At 37.7% G+C, this 17,516-nt stretch overlaps 2 protein-coding genes across 8 annotated transcripts in view; both read right to left on the bottom strand.

The window, feature by feature from the left end:
* The window catches only part of CLCC1 (chloride channel CLIC like 1), a 38,844-nt gene extending 37,165 nt beyond the window's left edge, over positions 1 to 1,679 (bottom strand). For all 7 annotated transcript variants that reach the window (XR_003002878.1, XR_003002879.1, XR_003002877.1 and 4 more), the window contains exon 1: positions 1,567 to 1,679. The gene's annotated coding sequence lies outside the window, so the exon portion shown is untranslated. The remainder of the gene's footprint in view (positions 1 to 1,566) is intronic.
* A 2,812-nt stretch (positions 1,680 to 4,491) lies between these two features.
* WDR47 (WD repeat domain 47) overlaps positions 4,492 to 17,516 on the bottom strand; it is a 56,720-nt gene continuing 43,695 nt past the window's right edge. Inside the window, exons 10-15 of the mRNA XM_024742130.1 lie at positions 15,661 to 15,818; positions 12,389 to 12,558; positions 11,444 to 11,614; positions 10,627 to 10,758; positions 7,558 to 7,776; positions 4,492 to 5,840 (exon numbers count right to left, since the gene is read on the bottom strand). Coding sequence (XP_024597898.1) covers positions 5,698 to 5,840; positions 7,558 to 7,776; positions 10,627 to 10,758; positions 11,444 to 11,614; positions 12,389 to 12,558; positions 15,661 to 15,818 — 993 coding nt within the window. The 3' untranslated portion in view covers positions 4,492 to 5,697. The remainder of the gene's footprint in view (positions 5,841 to 7,557; positions 7,777 to 10,626; positions 10,759 to 11,443; positions 11,615 to 12,388; positions 12,559 to 15,660; positions 15,819 to 17,516) is intronic.

The following is a 17,516-nucleotide window of genomic DNA, read 5'->3' as shown; positions in this document are numbered from 1 at the left end:
GGGCCTCCTGCCAAATCCCTGTGGTCACTGATTTCTCCTTGAGAAATCCTTCAGATAATCTCACACTTCCTCCAAACAAAGCCACATCTAAACCTGGTGGAGATCTTGTTAAGAAACAGATTCTGATTGAGTAAATCTGAGGTGGGCCTGAGATTCTGCATTTCTAACAAGCTCCTAGTGATGGCAGAGACACTGGCCCACAGACCACACTCTGAGTAGCAAAATGTTAATGAAAAGTAATCCTATGTTGGTGTAATTCAGTGGTGGCACCTGTTATTCTACCATTTGTCAGTAATAGTCTCTCTCCCTTAGTTCTATTTTTAAAAAATTTTTTCATCTATGTGTCTTTGACACTAATAATGTCAAAATTATTATATAATAATAGTAACTAGTATTTGATTACTATGTGCGAAACCCTGTTACGTGCATTCATTCATTTAATCCTCACAAGAACTCTTAGAAGTAGTACTATTATTATCTTCATCTTATAGATTAGAAACACAAGTAACTTGCCCAAGGCCACTCAGCTATTAGGTGGTCAAACCCAGACTGGCTCTACCTAAAACTGCCTCTCCAGGGCAAGATGCTAGTGGCCCTGTGGGGCTCTTCTGAGAAGATGGAGAGGAGGAAATGCGGGATCCCCACCTCCACAAAGCAGGAAATACAGGCAGTGGCTTTAACAGGAGTTACTAGACTGTACAGCTACCAACAAAGACAGAGATCTCCAAGGAGACTGCCAGCCACTGAGTGGAAATCGGCACAAAGGAGACACACCTGATTTCAATGAATTTACACGTGAAATGAGTAAGACAAAGCTAACTTGGGTATTAGAGTCAACTTCTGTATTAACCTAGAAGTAGCCTGGCATAAAAGTCAGGGTCTTGCAATTTAGTTCGTGTGCGTTGTGCAGTTTCCTGGAACCGTGGTTCTCAAACTTAAGAGTATGCATTTCTAAAGGTTCCTCGATGACTACGATGATGATGCCAGTAATGGTGACAAGCTAGTCTGGGGACCACACCTTCATAACCACCATCATAGTGAAAATCGTCATTGTTTTTCACCACCCACTCATGAATATGCATCTCTAACTATTAACATTCAAATTAATTTGGAGTTTTTGAAAACAACTACAACCAAATCCGAGCCATTCTGCTGACGGTATTTGTTCAGATTGTACCTAAAGTTTTCAGAGATAACTGAAGCCAACAAAAGTCAACGTTCGCTCGCGTCTCGCTTTGCCCTTCTTGCCCCTTTTCCCTAGGCCGCTCTATGAACGGCGTAAAGTAAGAGCAACCGCGTGGCACCCAGAGTTAGGACCGCCAACTGGCCGGGGAGATAAAGAGGCAGGTTTCTCGCTCATCCTGGTCTGCGCCCCGCTCCTAAGTCCCCCGCAGGCCCGGGCGAGCTCGGCCCCCGCCAGCACAGAGGTCCCGGCCTCCCCTGCGTCGCCGCCCGCGGGACCCGCCCAGGCCGAACCGCAGCCTCGCCTGCCGCACAAACACACCCGACCGGGCGGACTCACGTCTCTGGTCGCCAGCCTACCGCTCCGGGAAGACAAACACCTACCCGAGAGGCTGGAGAAGATGGCGAGCCGCCCCCCGAGCCGCCGAGCACTTCAGCGGGGTACTACCTCTCGCTCGGCCTCATCGACTCGCTCGGCCTGCAGCTGTACGTCCTTCCCGGGTGCGCAGCTGATTGGCCTGCCGAGGGGGCGGGGCCGGCCCCCGTCGGCTTGTTTTTAGGCCAGAGTTTTTTTTTACGCTCGTCAGCCGAACTCTGCAAAGGAAGGCTTACATGGAAGCCAAATATATAAAACGGATACGAAGCGTATTCTCTTAGTATCGATTTATTTTATAAGTTCTCGAATGTGTAACATTTGCAGTAAAACCCGGGAATCTATTTTGAGTATAATTTTTTAAATGGGTTATAATGAATGACAAACAGTAGTTCTAAAGTATTGGGTACTGGGAAGGGGTGGGGGAGTGCACGCTATGTGGTAGTTGGAAATATTAAGTTTTCTTTTCATTTTATCCTTTACTGGCCTTGCAAGCTCAGAAAAATTCTCCAAAGAGGAAATAATGCGTTTTACACACTTGGAAGAAATGAGAGGTGTACGCAAAAGTTATTGGCAGCAAGTTTAAAAGTGAGTTAAAATTTGGTATATCATATAGTACACTTGAGTGTGCGTGTTGCTTATCACAATTTTTTTAAATTAAAATACACCGGACAGGGACTTCCCTGGTGGTCCAGTAAGTAAGACTCCGTGCTCCCAATGCAGGGGGGCCAGATTGGATCTCTGGTCAGGGAACTAGATCCGCATGCGTGCTGCAACTGAGAGTCAGCATGCTGCAACTAAGAAAGTCCGCAGGCCATAGCTAAAAGATCCCGCATGCCACAACTAAGACCCAGAGCAACCAAAATAAATAAATATTTTTTAAAAAAATACACCTGACATAAAATTTACCATCTTAACCATTTTTAAGTGTACAGATGTGTCATTAAGTACATTCATACTTGTGCAACCATCACCACCATCCATCTCCATGAATCTTTTCATCCTGCAAAACTGAAAGTCTGTACACCTTAAACAGTTCATCATTTCCTCCCTACCCCAGCCACCTGCAATTACCAAAGATACTCTATAACTTCATATCTCTATAACTCTGACTGCTCTAGGGTACCTCATACAAGTGGAATCATACAATATTTGTCTTTTTGTGATTGGCTTATTTCACTTAATATAATATCCTCAAGGATCATCCATGTTGTAACGTATATCAAAATTTCCTTCCTTTTTAAAGGCTGAATAATATTCCATTGTATTGTATACCACAGTTTATCCATTTATCTGTTGGACTCCAGTTTCTTGCACATTTTGGCTCTTGTGAGTAATGCTGCTATGAAAATCAGTGTACAATATCTTTTTGCGACACTGATTTCAATTCTTTTGAGCATATATACCTAGAAGTGGGATTGCTGGATCAAACGGTAATTCTATTTTTAGCTTTTTGAGGGACCACCATACTGTCTTCCAGAGTGGCTGCACCATTTTTTATTCCCACCAACAATGCACAAGAGTTCCAATTTCTCCACATGCATGCCAACACTTAGTTCTTTTGATAGCAGCCATCCTATTGGGTGTGCAGTGGTTTTCAACTGCATTTCCCTAATGATTAATGATATTAAGTATCTTTTCATGTGCTTATTGGCCATTTGTCTATCTTCTTTGGAGAAATGTCTATTCAAGTCCTTTGCCCATTTTTTAATCAGACTTTTTTTTTTTTTAGACTTTTTTTTTTGGTGGTTGTTGAGCTGTAGGAGTTCTTTATATATTCTGGATATTAATCCTTTATCAGACATGATTTGCAAGTATTTTCTCTGATTTCATGGGTTGCCCTTTCACTGTTATGTCCTTTGGCTTATCACAATTTTTTAAAAAATAATTAAACATTAAAAAAAATGAAACTTGGGGAATTCCCCAGCTGTCTAGTGGTTAGGACTTGGCATTTTTCACTGCTGTGGCCTGGGTTCAATCCTTGGTCAGGGAACTAAGATCCTGAAAGCTGAGCAGCATGGCCAAAAAAATTAAAAATAATTTTTTTTTTAAAAAGTGAAATTTGAATCAGACCTCTGAAGCTTCTGCCAGGGAGAAGTCAGGAACTTCTACACCACCCTCCCATCCCCAGTCTCCTTCCCTGAGCCCCCAATAGAGGATTCAGAGACTATAGACACTTCAGTTCTCTTATTTTCTCTTTCACGTGAACCTCCAAGAATCTATTCACCTCCATGCAGAAGACAGTGTGGAGGCACAGGAAAAAGGACATATGTAACCAGACAGTTACTGAAATAAGTAAGATAATTTCTAGTGCTTATATCTAATGCACTGCAAAGTACAAACACCCAACATATGGGAGGATCTTAAAGTTTTCTCCTTGACAGTGATGGAGGTAGAATACATAATTTTATGAACGCTTTTTACCATGAAGTTGATCTGGTCTACATCAAGAAATTGCCCTTTTTTCTAGTTTTAAATTAACACTAATGGCCTGCTATAATATCTAAAATGTGTAAAACTAAGTATGAAAGTAAACTAAAGGAGACTGTGGCCTGATTTTAGCAGAATTCCCTTCTGCATGCCTGAGAGGTAAGAAAATTGTACTGCTGAATATCCAAAAGCTAATCATATTTTATTTCTAAAGTACTCAATTCAATGTATTTGTAGTCAAAGTTAGAATTTATATATTTTGCCCAGCTTTTACTAACTTTTACAATATGTTCAGTATATATAGTCCTCTAGATAGTGAATAAAAGAGAAGACACACAAAAGTAAGACAGTTGCGAAGGATTGAAAAGTAAGTTACTATGAGAAATTTAAAAAGAAACTTGTGATTGTGGGGTTCATCCACTGGACCACACTACTGCCAAGTAAACTGGAAAAAACAACACTCTAAACTGAAAACCACAGACACTGAGGAACAGGAATAGTTTAAGGTGTCAAGAGGTCTTTATTGAAATAATAGCACAGTTACACTTCTAATACCCTTTCCACTTGTATACAATAGATTAAAAATGCTTGCTACATACAGTGCACAGACAGTTCAATAATTAGAATCAACTCAACTGCATTTGAAATAAATAAAATAGGCTATTTAATAAGTTAAAGTAAAATTACTGTACAATATGAAAATAAAGATACATAAATGTTAGGATCTACAATACCATAGAAATAAACTCATTATTCTGCATTACACAAAACAGTGCAAGAAAAGAATCCAAATAAGCTTTTGGAGTGCAAAGTTTAAATTTTCCATTTTAAATTATCATGCAGACATAGCATTTCAAGCCATGCTATAGTCTATGGCAAATTTTTTAATTTTGAAAAGGAAAAATGCTAGCCGGTAAATTTACTGTACCATCAAGTGTTGCATCACATAACGCTGCTGCTCTGCCTACAGTACAGTTCAGAAGGGAGGTATCTTGTTGCACCCAAAAAAATTGAAATTAACAAGTTTATGAAGCAAACACATTTACCTTTTAAGCCTGAAACAAAATAATGTGACAAAAGAGTAATTCTATCCCTGGGTTTAAGAAAAAAGAAAAGGCCTATACCACATAATGAACTAAGAAGCAGTTTTCCACCCATTTTTAAACTCCATAGTGATCCTTAGTTAAAACAACAATGTAACTCTGGGGAGACATATAAAATTCTTATCTCTAGCTGACAAGTGATACAATATCATGGGATTGTGAGAAAAGCAAAAGTAATTTCTGAATATCTATGTTTAATCTGTGTAGAACTTGGTTGCATTACATGTAATAATATGCTTATAGTTCAGTTTCAATGTGTATATAAAACTGTCATTTAGGCGAAGACCAAGGAATGCATTTAATACTAAACTGTAAACACATCGGCCACCTTGACTTAGAGTGCACACTGACAACATAAGAGCTCTTCCGCAGACTTTGGCAACAAGACTACATACAGCAGGTCACAGCAGCACGAGCTCACATGGAAGACTGAAAGCACTGCAGAATAACACCACCCAACAGCTCCTATCACAGGGATACGTGGTAATAAGGGGCCTCCTTGTGCTAAGCCACCTTCCAGGTCAGTCCATGTTCTTCAAATTTGTAATGTTCACAACTCAGTAGTCTTAAGTCTGTGCCCTCACTGCATAGACTGACATTGGCTGTACTCTATCCACTGTATGTCCAGAGGGTTACAGTTCTGTCTGCAGAGGACGACAAGAAGGAAAGATCCTGGGTGTGCCACCTGCACTGAATGACTTTGTCCTTGTGTTCCCCCACCACCATGATAGGAAGCTGTTTAGTGAGGTCTCCTAAATTAAAGAAAAGAGATTTGACTTACAGTACAAAATATGTATAGATTTCACAGACTTCCTATTACATTAAGACATTACAGTATATAAAAGCCTAATGCATTAATATAGTACATTGAAAAGTTTAAACAGTTTAAATTACTGAAGACCTAATTATGTGAGCAGTATTTGGTAACATATACACAGCAACATGACAGGGCTGCCACTCTCTCCTTGAAACTCTCTCCCCTTGATATCCCCCTGACTTCAGTGCCACTACACCTCAGCCTCCTTTGATGTTTGTCCTCTTCTTCCTGAGTTAAAGTTTGGTGAATCCCAACAGTCAGCCTTCAAATTTCTTGTTCCCTTTATACCTCATCTCCTATGAAATTTCACCTAGTACCATACTACCGCAGCCATTTATATACTTAAGATTCATGCACATTTCATCTCCAACCCTAACTTCTCACCTGAGCTCGACTAGTAGACAAACAACTATTTGACATTTCACTTGACTGCCTTGACAACTTAAGTATAACTTGTTTAAAACAAACTCTTGATTTTCTTGCCTAAACCTGTTCCTCTCCCTACCTGTCTTCCTCATCTCAATGGTACCATCTGCTTGCTCATGCCAAAAACCTAGGAATCAGCACTGATTCCTTTTTCCCTCACTCCCCAAACTTAATGGAAACAAACTAAAATACATCCGTAATTCAGTCACTTCTTACTACCTCCACCTTTACAACCCTAGTCCAAGCCACCATCATCTTCCACCTGAAATGGTCCAATTGCCTCCTCGCAGATATTTATACTTACACACTCTCCCTATAATTCAAAATTATTTTTTAAATTTACAGACCATATCACTCCCTATTTTAAATCTTCCAAAGGATTCCTATTATGCTTTTTCAAATGCCTACAAAACCCTGCCTCTGATTTATTCTCTTGCCTCTCTCTCCCTCGGTTCACTAAGTTCCAGCCATACTGGTTTCTTGCAGTGTCATGAGCAAGCCAAATCCACTCCTGCCTCAGCACCTTGACCGTGCTATGGTCTGTTCCTAGGGTCCTGGCACAGCTTGTTCTTCTCACCAGGTCTCTGTGCAAATGGCACCTCCCTGGTGAGACCCGCTCTAGCCTGTCCAGCACAGTCTTCCCCTAGCCACCCTGTCACTCTCTCCTGCCTTGCTAATCGTTTAACAGCACTTGCCAATACCTAAAATTACACTGTCTACTGGTTTGGTTTTTACTGACCTCTAAAATGTAAGCTCCATCAGGAAGAAAGTTACCTGTCTTATTCATCTCTCTGTCTGTCCCTAGTTGGTACACAGTAAATATTTGCTTAATCTATGTTTAAAAACAAAACTAGATACTGAAGATATAATTATACAGGTTATACACTACGTTATTTTAAAGTAGCAGCAGGAGTATTGATACATAAATGTATATTTTAACATCTACCATCACTGAACTCAAAATGACTCAGTATAAAAAATGTTGAAAAAAAAAATGTTGATTCTTTTAAATATTTTAAAAACTATTTAACAATAAGACTATTCACTCAATTTAATAATTTGTTACAATTCTTCTCAATACATTTACCAAGTAATTTGCTCAGCAGAAGCTATAAAACTAGAAGTTGAAAATGTTGTATAGTCAATCACGCTAGATTAACATAAAAGAAAGAATCCAAATAGAATAGGAAAGACTAAAAACAAGGAAGGAGGTCAATTTCCATCACCTTGTAGGTCTGTCACCTTTATTTTCATATCATAGGATCCTGTTAGCAAGTAGTGAGCTCCAGGAGAGAATCGAACAGAGCGAACATCACTGGAATGAGGGTGGTAACTTTGTACCATTCTTCCTCCTCTTATGTCATATAACATGCAGCTGGAATCTTCTTGTCCTGTGGCTAAGAGACGGCCACTGGGATCTACAGCTACAGATGCCACTGCACTGCCTGTATAGCAGGAGGAATGGAAGGTTCAATATGCAAAAATCAGTATAGCTAAACTACAACAGCTACTTATGTTCACTGAACCATACACTAAAGATTTAATGTAGCTTATCAATACTGTTCAGTTATGGAAAAAGCCAAACTGTCAACCAATAAATACTTCCATCCTTTTTTTAGAGGATATATGAAGCAAGATTCTGTGAGAAGTGAGAAAGCTCCTTTTTTTTTTGTCCTTTGGGAGAACCCCCTGGAGCAGCATTACCTATAGTGCAATAGATGAGCCACTTTTCCTAATGCAGTGTTTTCACTACTGGGTAAGTGTCCAGAAATTCTCCCATACCCAGCTCAGAGTCTAGTTGGGGGAACAAAAGATTAAATAACAAAATATGTTTTAGGACACAGTGTGGGAAATATCTCTAAGCAACACATGATTAACCGCCAACAGGAACTGAACAAAAAATAAGCTCTGAGTCTACAGGTTGGACCCTTGACTCTAGGCCACGGAATAATGCCTCCATGGGGGTGCAAACTGGTTCTCAGAGGACAAAAAAATCCTAAATATTAACAACGGTTTGTAACCCTTCAAAGTTCAGCCCTACCAAACCAAAATCTCATTCCTTAGTATTTAATTTCTTTTGTTAGGAAAAAATTTAATTTTGTTTTTCTCCTTAAGGAAAGCAATAATGAAAATAAGGTTGAGAGCACTACTCTAGACCAAAGTGGCCTGCGAAGACTTAACAGAAAAAAGGGACATAAGTTAGATCTTGAAGAATAGTAAACAGTATAAATAAGAGAGAATGTGTTTACATTACACATATATGTAATTAGAAATAATCTTTGCACATATATGTAATTAGAAATAATCTTTGCTTGAATTGTTGATAGAGAAAAGAAGAGGCTATCAGGAGGAATTACATGAGAAAATGTTTAAAGGAAAGGAATAAAAACGTTTAAGGATAGGTAGCTTAGTTTGACTGCAGTTTCTTGCTTTCACAAGTTAACATAAAAGGTAGCTTGTAGCTGAGACGTAAGAGCAGGTTAGGACCAGACCATCAAGCATCTTGAAAGCCAAACTGCAGAGTGTGAGCTTGCTCCTGTACACAGCCCAACATCACTGCAGGTTTCCAAGCAAGAGATTTACATGGTCCAAGGAGTGCTCTGGGAAGATTAATCTATGTGAAAATGTGTATCAAATTAAAATGGACACACTATAGAAGGGAAACCACTGGAAGACAAGATAGAATAGTAGAATAATGAGAGAATAAGGGCCTGAATGATGACATGTAGACAGATTTCAGGAAAAAATTGAATAAAGAATCAACAGTCTTGTCAATTAACTGCCTGGATGGGGGCAAAAAAAGAAGTGAAAAATGAGCCCCAGATTTCAAATCTATGTGCACAAGGAAATAAGAGAACCATTATCAAACACAGAGAAAATGGGAATAAGAGCAGATTTCCAGGGGAAATATAATGAGTTTAGCTTTACAAGTGCAAAGTTTATGGTGCCAACAGAACTCTAGGTTCATTTATTCAACAAAGTTATTAGATCACTACTCCCTTGGGCCAGGCACTATGGTAGATGTTAAATCTACTCTGAGAAATAAAACAGATATGACTGCTGCCTTTGTGAAACTTAAAATCTACTGAAGGAGACCAGCAATAAACACACAAATATATAACTTTAAATAGTGATGAGAGGTATAAAGGAGATAAACAAGTTCGAAGATAGAAAATACTGGTAAGGTCCCAATTAAGGCAAAGAAGACCTTTCTGGCAATGTGCTAGTAAAGCTAAGACCAAACATGAGAGGACCTGACCATGAGCAGACAAGTGGAAGAACACATCTGGTTTGATTCAAAGTATAGAAGAAGATCCATGAAAGTTGAGAGAATAGATAAAGCATTACAGAGAAAACAAAAAAATTAAGACTATAAGACAGGTCTTTTCACTTGGAATAGTACCACAGAACTGCTATTAAAAACTACAAAGGCAGGGCTTCCCTGGTGGCGCAGTGGTTGAGAGTCCGCCTGCCGATGCAGGGGACACGGGTTCGTGCCCCGGTCCGGGAAGATCCCACATGCCGTGGAGCAGCTGGGCCCGTGAGCCATGGCCGCTGACCTGCGCGTCCGGAGCCTGTGCTCCGCAACGGGAGAGGCCACAACAGTGAGAGGCCCGCGACCAAAAAAAAAAAAAAAAAAAACTACAAAGACCGAAAAGGGACTCTAAAATAAAGACAATGGCAGAATACTGTCACTTTTAGATACCAGTATTTTAAAAGGTGATATAACACAAAGAGCAGTAGCCTCAGTTTACACGGAGCAATCCGTGTTAAATTAAAAAAGCGAGGCACATGTCATATGCTACCACTTGTGTCTGTGTATATGTGTGTTTAAAGGAGAAGGGAGATTATGATATACAAACTTTTTGCTTATATACTTACAGAATATTCCTAGAAGAATAAATAAGAAACTGGTCCCTTAGGGAAAGACACCAAGAAACAGGAATGGGAAGAAAATGTTTTACACCCTTTTGCTCAATTTTTGTCATGTGTATGCAATTAAAAAATGTTTTTTTAAAAGGTCTGAGTTCTAAAACGACCCTGCTAACAGAATAATTAGGGCATGATACTTAATCTCCTCAGGCCTTGGTTTCCTTAGCTGAATATTATTTTTACAAATAAACTAACAGATGAAAGCATTTTGTAAGAATTTAAGGTAATCAATAAAATGCCAAGTAGTTAGTTTCTGTTGTTCCTATTTTTTTTTTCAACACGTTTTGCCGGGGAGAAGAAGTAAGTGCAATCTATAAAGTTTCTTTCTCCTATGAATTTATTTAAATTCCAAAAAAACCTACCAGTTCCATGGAATGTTGTGCCAACAACGCGAACACAACTTGGTACACGGAGATCCCAGAACCTAACAGTCTTATCTTGGGAACCAGACGCAATCATCCAGCCGCTCCAAGTGTAAAGCGCTAAAATATGCCCTATAAAAGATCATATAATCAGTTATTACTGTGGAACAGTATTTTTCTAAAACACATTCAAAGCTAAGTACTCCTTACTGTTGAGCACGTCTGACCTAGTTAATCAAATATACTGTGTGGCAGGGATTTTCCATATATATCAAATATACTGGCAATTTTCAAAAAATTAAATTCAGTAAAAGGCACATCAAAACCATGCTGTATAAACCTAACCTTTTTTGGTGAGTCAAATATTTCAGGACATCATAATTAGTACTGAAAAAAATATTATCATTTGAAATTAGGGCAAATTTTCCAAAGAGGAAGCACAGGATTGTGGGATTAGATCACCAGCTTTGGAAGGGACAGACCTGTTCTGCCATGTTTGGCAGTAAGATAATGAGCAAGTCATTTTGCCTTTTCAAGTTTTGCCTTTTCCATGTATAAGATGGAGATAGAACTTCTGGCCTTATAAGGTTGTTGTGAGGATTAAATTAAGGAATTATGTGTATAAGTAAAGGAAAATGTTAGCTATCATTACTGTGTTGTTATCCAAAGTTCACAATTTAGATTTTTGCAATAAAAATTTCCTGTCCTGAAGAAATCCCTTTTGATGCAATATACCCCCATTAATGAAAATGCGTAGGGGGAAAAAGCGTGGGATGAACAAAAAGAAGAGTAGCATCTGAGAATTGATATCACATACCGGTATGCCCACTCAGAGCATGGAGGCCCTGTCCTCTTTGACAATCGGTTGTATAAATGTTACAATCCCCTGCTCCAGCACTTATCAAAATAGCTCCACCACTTTCTGGGCCTTCCATAAATGCCAAGTCTCTAATTGTCCCATCATGCATACTAAATTCCAGATCCGGTCCTGAAACAGCAATAAGAATTTTAAAAAAAGACGCTGCTCAACTTACTGTGATAATTTGAGATTGCTAAAATGCCTCCAAACTGACCAAGAGTAGTAGAACGGTAGAATGGTATGGTTTGTATTTTCATTTTGGAATTGATATAATAATCAATTTCACTTTACTGAGTAAAAAAAGTCAAGAAATCAAAATACCGACTAGGTTATCATCATCACTAAAACAGAGCTATATGCAGAGTTACCTTCTTGGCTTTTATCCCAAAGAAAATAAAGAAAAAACAGATACTGTCTGGAAAATATTCACTAATACAATTCTGGAAGTTATATAAAAGTTATTTTTCTGATGACAATACTTTTCTGAGGATTAGACACCACCTGGCCACCTTGTAAGAACTGATTAAAAAAGAATAACGCCGGGCTTCCCTGGTGGTGCAGTGGTTGAGAGTCCGCCTACCAATGCAGGGGACACGGGTTCATGCCCCGGTGCAGGAGGATCCCACATGCCGCGGAGCGGCTGGGCCTGTGAGCCATGGCCGCTGAGCCAGCGCGTCCGGAGCCTGTGCTCCACAATGGGAGAGGCCACATCGGTGAGAGGCCCGCATACCGCAAAAAAGAAAAGAATAATGCCTCATGAACACAAGCAATTAGAATGTAAAAGAATTCTTAATGGTATATTCTTAGATTTTACTAAAAACAGTACAGAGCTATATCAGAGACACACATGGGGAAACATAAAGAACACACTGGCAAGCTACTGCTTACATACTCGGCCCCTACCTGTTGCATTACAAGTCTCTGCATTGAAGGGCAACACTTTGACGTATTTGTCATTTGATCCTGTCGCTAATAACTGTCCACAAGGACTCCAGGCCACACAGTAAATGGATCCTTTGTGATGTTTATTCCTTTTAAAACGCACCACTGGCTGCTTAGGGATGTCATGTGCACTAGAAAGAAAAATCGCAAAAAGATATTTCAGTTTCTTGCTTACTAAGGTTAATGAATGTGAAGTGAATGTGAAGTTCTGCATTATGGTTGTTTTTGAGGGAGGGAGCAAAAAAAGTATCAGACAATATGTTAACAACAATTTTCAAACTCTTAGACGAAATAAATTTAAAGCATATTTAAAATCCAAAAGTAAAATTATTAACCATTATTATACTAATCTTAAGTCTTATTTCAGACCACATAGGGAAGAGGATATTTTTTAAGTCTTCATTTCACATATTTTCATATATTTTTAAATTCCCAAAAGAATTTTAAAAAGAGCTGATGATGCTTCTAATTCAAAAAGTTCAATAAACATATAATATGAGCAATTGCCTGGGGCTAGGGGAAGGCAATGGATAGAGAAAAGGACAGAGAAAAAATAAAAGCGGCAAGAGCTCTGTCCTGAGTTTAGTATCTGGTAGGGGTAGATGTTTCATGACTACCCACATACAGTAAAGCAAGTATAAATATTATAGTCCAATACAAGGTACTAGGCCTTAAAGGACAGGGAGAATTATTACAGAAAAAGATGAAGGCAGGAAAACTGCTTCAGTGAAGATAAAATATAGTGGGGAGACCAGCCCAGTATGCAGCATGGGAAAAAGTCTGGGGGACTGGCGGGGAGAAGCCTGGGGCATTCCAGAGACTGAGTGGGACAGACATGATGGGTGAGGAGCAGCAAGCACAGCTGGGGAAGGTCCTAAATGCCATGCTCCTCGATAGCTTGGCCTTTAATGGGAGTCTAACATTGGTTTAGTGGAGCAGTAGCATCTTATCTGTACTTTAAAACATAGACTATATTAAGATACTATAGGTATAATGATAACATCAAGTCTATGTAAGAAAATGTACGTGTTTTTGGAGATTCATCCTAAAGGGTGAAATGACATACCTAGGATTAAAATACCTTAAAATACTTTAGTAAACAAAAAGGATGAAGAAATGTGACAAAAATCTTGACAAATGCATTTTAGTGTACTAATCTCTACTTCTGTGTATGCCTAAAATTTTCATAATTAAGAAATTTTTAAAAAACAATAATATTGATAAATCTTCAACACTTACAAGGTGCTTAATAGTGATAGAGAAAATAAATCAGATCAAGATTCTCTTTTCAGCTGCACATCCAGTTCACTGCCAGGGCCAACCAATTCTTTCTTTAAATGGATTTTACCTCCATCCATTTTCCACTGCCATCACACCAGCCATTGAAAACAGCCTCCTACCTTTCTCCTAGCATCTAATCTTGCCATCTGACCCAGAGTTTACATCACAATACTGTTCTGCTGAAAACTTTCAGCAGCTTCCCACTGCACTCACCATAAAATCCAAAATGGATACAAAACCGCATGATTTAGTTCACATCTATCTCTGTAGCCTCATCACACTACAGCTCACAATACACCAGCCGATCTGAACTTGTTTTGGTTCCTTAAAAAGCCAAGCTCTTTCTCACTTCATGTTCCCTCTAATTACTATCTTCTCCCTTCTCTTCACATGGCTAGGTTCTACTCACCCTCAGATCTCAGCTTTAACACCTCTTCTTCAAAGAGGTCCTACTCTGACTCCCCAGTTCCCTCATCTCCCATTTTACTATGTTACAGCACCTTGTACTTTCTCTTCATAGCACCTACCACAATGTATAATTACATTTATTAGTGTGCCTATCTCCATAATATCCATCTTCGCCACTAAGACAGAAGTTCCATAGGTCAATGAACATGTTTGTTTTACTCACAACTATCCCCAAAGCCTAGCACATAGAAGGAGCTCAAAATATATTTGTTAAATAAATGAATTTATTTTCATAAAAATCAGTTTCTTCAAGGGAGTCTATGAAACATCTGTGCCAGCATGAGAAATACAAAAGAGGAAAGTCAATTTAAGATCAGATTAACCTTAAATATACAAAGTCTTTGGCTCTGCCTACATAATTGTTTTTCTTTTCCACATCCTGATCTGGAATTCTGCCTATTCTCTCTCATATAATCCTACTTAACTAACACAATGAGCATCAATAAATTATATTACTATCATCTAACATGATTCCTATTCCCCTTCCCAACCTTTAAATGCTACTGCAGTCCAAAAGCCTAAATTTCTAGTTTCAGATAAGAGATATACCAAAAAATGCAAATAAATAAATAATCTCGCCCCTCTGTTCTGCAAACTAGGGTTATAATAAAAAAGCCTAAGGGTTGTAAAAAGTTTCCAAAACATATTATGACATGTACTGTTTTTATTTTAAAATTTTTAAAGATGTGTAGCTTGTTTTATTTGAGTGTTTTTGTCTACTGGTATGAAAACTATTCCAGTTGTGGCCATTTCTCTAACCACAAAATCTACCAAATAGTTCTTGATCTTTATAATGCCTATTTATTTTGATAGTAAAAGCCTTGACAAATAAATTGACAAAAAGTTCAAATTCGGTTTTCTGTGAGATTATATCTAAGGTATATATGCTTTCTCAGTAACTTTAAAGAATTAGTTGTACACCTAATACATAAGGTCATGTGCCTGGTTTTTTGCGACATATGCCTTTAAAGATATATCTCTTATTTTCAAATCCCATAATCTGTTAAAACAAGAGACTAAAATCAAAATTAGGTTGACCGAATGAAAATTGAATCTTCCTAGGTCAAAATGGTCAAATATCAGCAATTTCATATAGTTCAACCTAATACTTCTTTGAAGTTATTAGTATAAGACATTTTAAATTTTCTCCAAGTCTATAACCAGCAATACTTTGTCTTTATGTAATTAAGCTAGAAGGATCTTGCAGATTTTTTAAAAAATTAACAAAAACCATGTAAATAAAGAAAACTAGACTATTGAGTGAACAATGGCCTAATCAAAAACATTTTATGAAAAACAACTTATAAAGTTAATCGATGATTCTTATGTATATTTCCTAAGTATTGAAAACAAAAATGTAAAAGCTTAATAAAAGGAAAAGAAATAAAAATTAAACATTACTGAATGGCAATTCTTAAAAAAGGGACCATATAGCTAAATTAAAAACTAAAGTAAGAATGGCACAATAAATCATCTATCCTTACCTTGGATCAATTACTTCTGGATAGGCACATACTCTCAGAGTTTTTGAATTTGAACCAACAGCATATAGACCACCACCTGGATGAAAAGCCACTGCTCTAACAGCTTGTGTGTCTTCTAGGGTATTAATACAAACAAACTGCTTTTTTGTTTTGTCATCCTATGGAAAGAATGAATATGAAAGTCATTCTATAAAAAAACAAATGTGAAAGAATTTGTCTTTATCTCATTTTAAATTAATGTGAACTGTATTATTCACTTCACCACTTTAATGTTCATAATCTACAATCATACATTCTTTTGAATGGCAAATCCAAATTAAGCCCAATTTTTCTATTTTTGCTACTCATTGCTAAACTAAGCTCACATAGATCACAGACATTCAAGTTTTTCTTCGTTTACTATGACAAAATATAAGAATATGCATTCCCATATTAAGTTCTCTTTAACTGTCAAGGAAAAAAATAGCCCATATGTATAGTTCTTACAAAAACAGAAAACTGTTCATGTTTCTAAAAGTAGGAAATATAAAACACTATTATTTAATCATTTTAGGGTTAAAAAAAAAGTTTGCCATTATCTCCAGCAATGAATACTTTAATATTTCAAACTCAAATTGTAAAATACCCTTTTAAAACTGTAAAAATGATTTTAATCAGAAAATTTAATTTCAGCCTCATTTCTATTTTAAACTGTCAACCTGTCTGTCCACAGCCCTCTTCTGAGGAAGGCAAGTTGAAACAGCTCTGTATAAAAGCTTTGGTGACTGCTATTATTGGTATCATTTGAAACCACCCTGCTACCCTGACCAGGACTGGACCCTGGACCTGGAACAGAGCCCTCCAGGCTGGGTGTGGTGCACAGACCCAACCAAATTCTCTTTGCGTAGATACTTGACATTCATACGTTCCAAAGGCAAATCACTTCAGCTCTGGTTGTATGCTGAGAGCTCTAGAATCCATAGTGATTATTATATCAATGAAGAGACTATACATCTCCCTACCCAAACTTTTATGTATTCAGCAATACATCCTCATGGGGGAGTAGGAGTTAAACCTAATATGTTACAATCTGTCTTACGTAACTGAATTGAATTCTTGTATTATTCATATCAATTTATTTGACTAGAAATACTACATTTTCCATTAATCCATATACAAGAAAGGTGACTATTTACCAAATGAATAGCATGGGTAGATAAGAGAAGAATGGAGGGGAATGACTAATTGATTAAATGGCCAATAGCACATTAATAATAATTATTAAGGGTTGCTTTACAGCAGAAGTGGCAGAGCCAAAATTAACTTTACCTGCTCTTCTCCAGTGTATTTAAATTTTTTTTAATTTGTTGCCATTGAAAAAATAGATTTCACATAAAAATCTAACTTTCTAGCTTTTCTTGAAAATCAAAAGAACTAGAAACACTAGGCCAGCATATTTCTTTGTGCAAGGGACAAATATTCCTATGTACTTATCACAAAAATAGTCAACTTTATTCACTTTTGTTACCTGTTTGGCCCCATAAGCATCTGAAATAATTATTGTTTATGGGGTTAAAATTTGAACTAGAGAAAATAAGATAGAGTGAAGGTGTATACTGGTTAGGGAAGGATATCGGGTTCCAAAGCAAAAAACAAATGCATTGATGAGAAGCCCAAAGGAGTAAAGATATAATAATACCTTAACTAATTAACCACAGGATTCAGAGAGTAGTGACACAGCCCTAACTCATGCGCCAAGATCACCACTGGACAATTAATATGAATACTCTCAAAACGTGATTTCTCAGGCAACCCCTTCACTTCACTCAGTGAAAGCTCAACTACCCTGAGGTAACTACCAGCATTAACAATAATGA

This window comes from Neophocaena asiaeorientalis, unplaced genomic scaffold, assembly GCF_003031525.2.
Source record: "Neophocaena asiaeorientalis asiaeorientalis breed wild unplaced genomic scaffold, Neophocaena_asiaeorientalis_V1.1 scaffold35, whole genome shotgun sequence".
Lineage (NCBI taxonomy): Eukaryota > Metazoa > Chordata > Mammalia > Artiodactyla > Phocoenidae > Neophocaena > Neophocaena asiaeorientalis.
The sequence above is the reverse complement of the archived record's forward strand: the minus strand, read 5'-3'. Positions and strand labels throughout refer to the sequence as shown.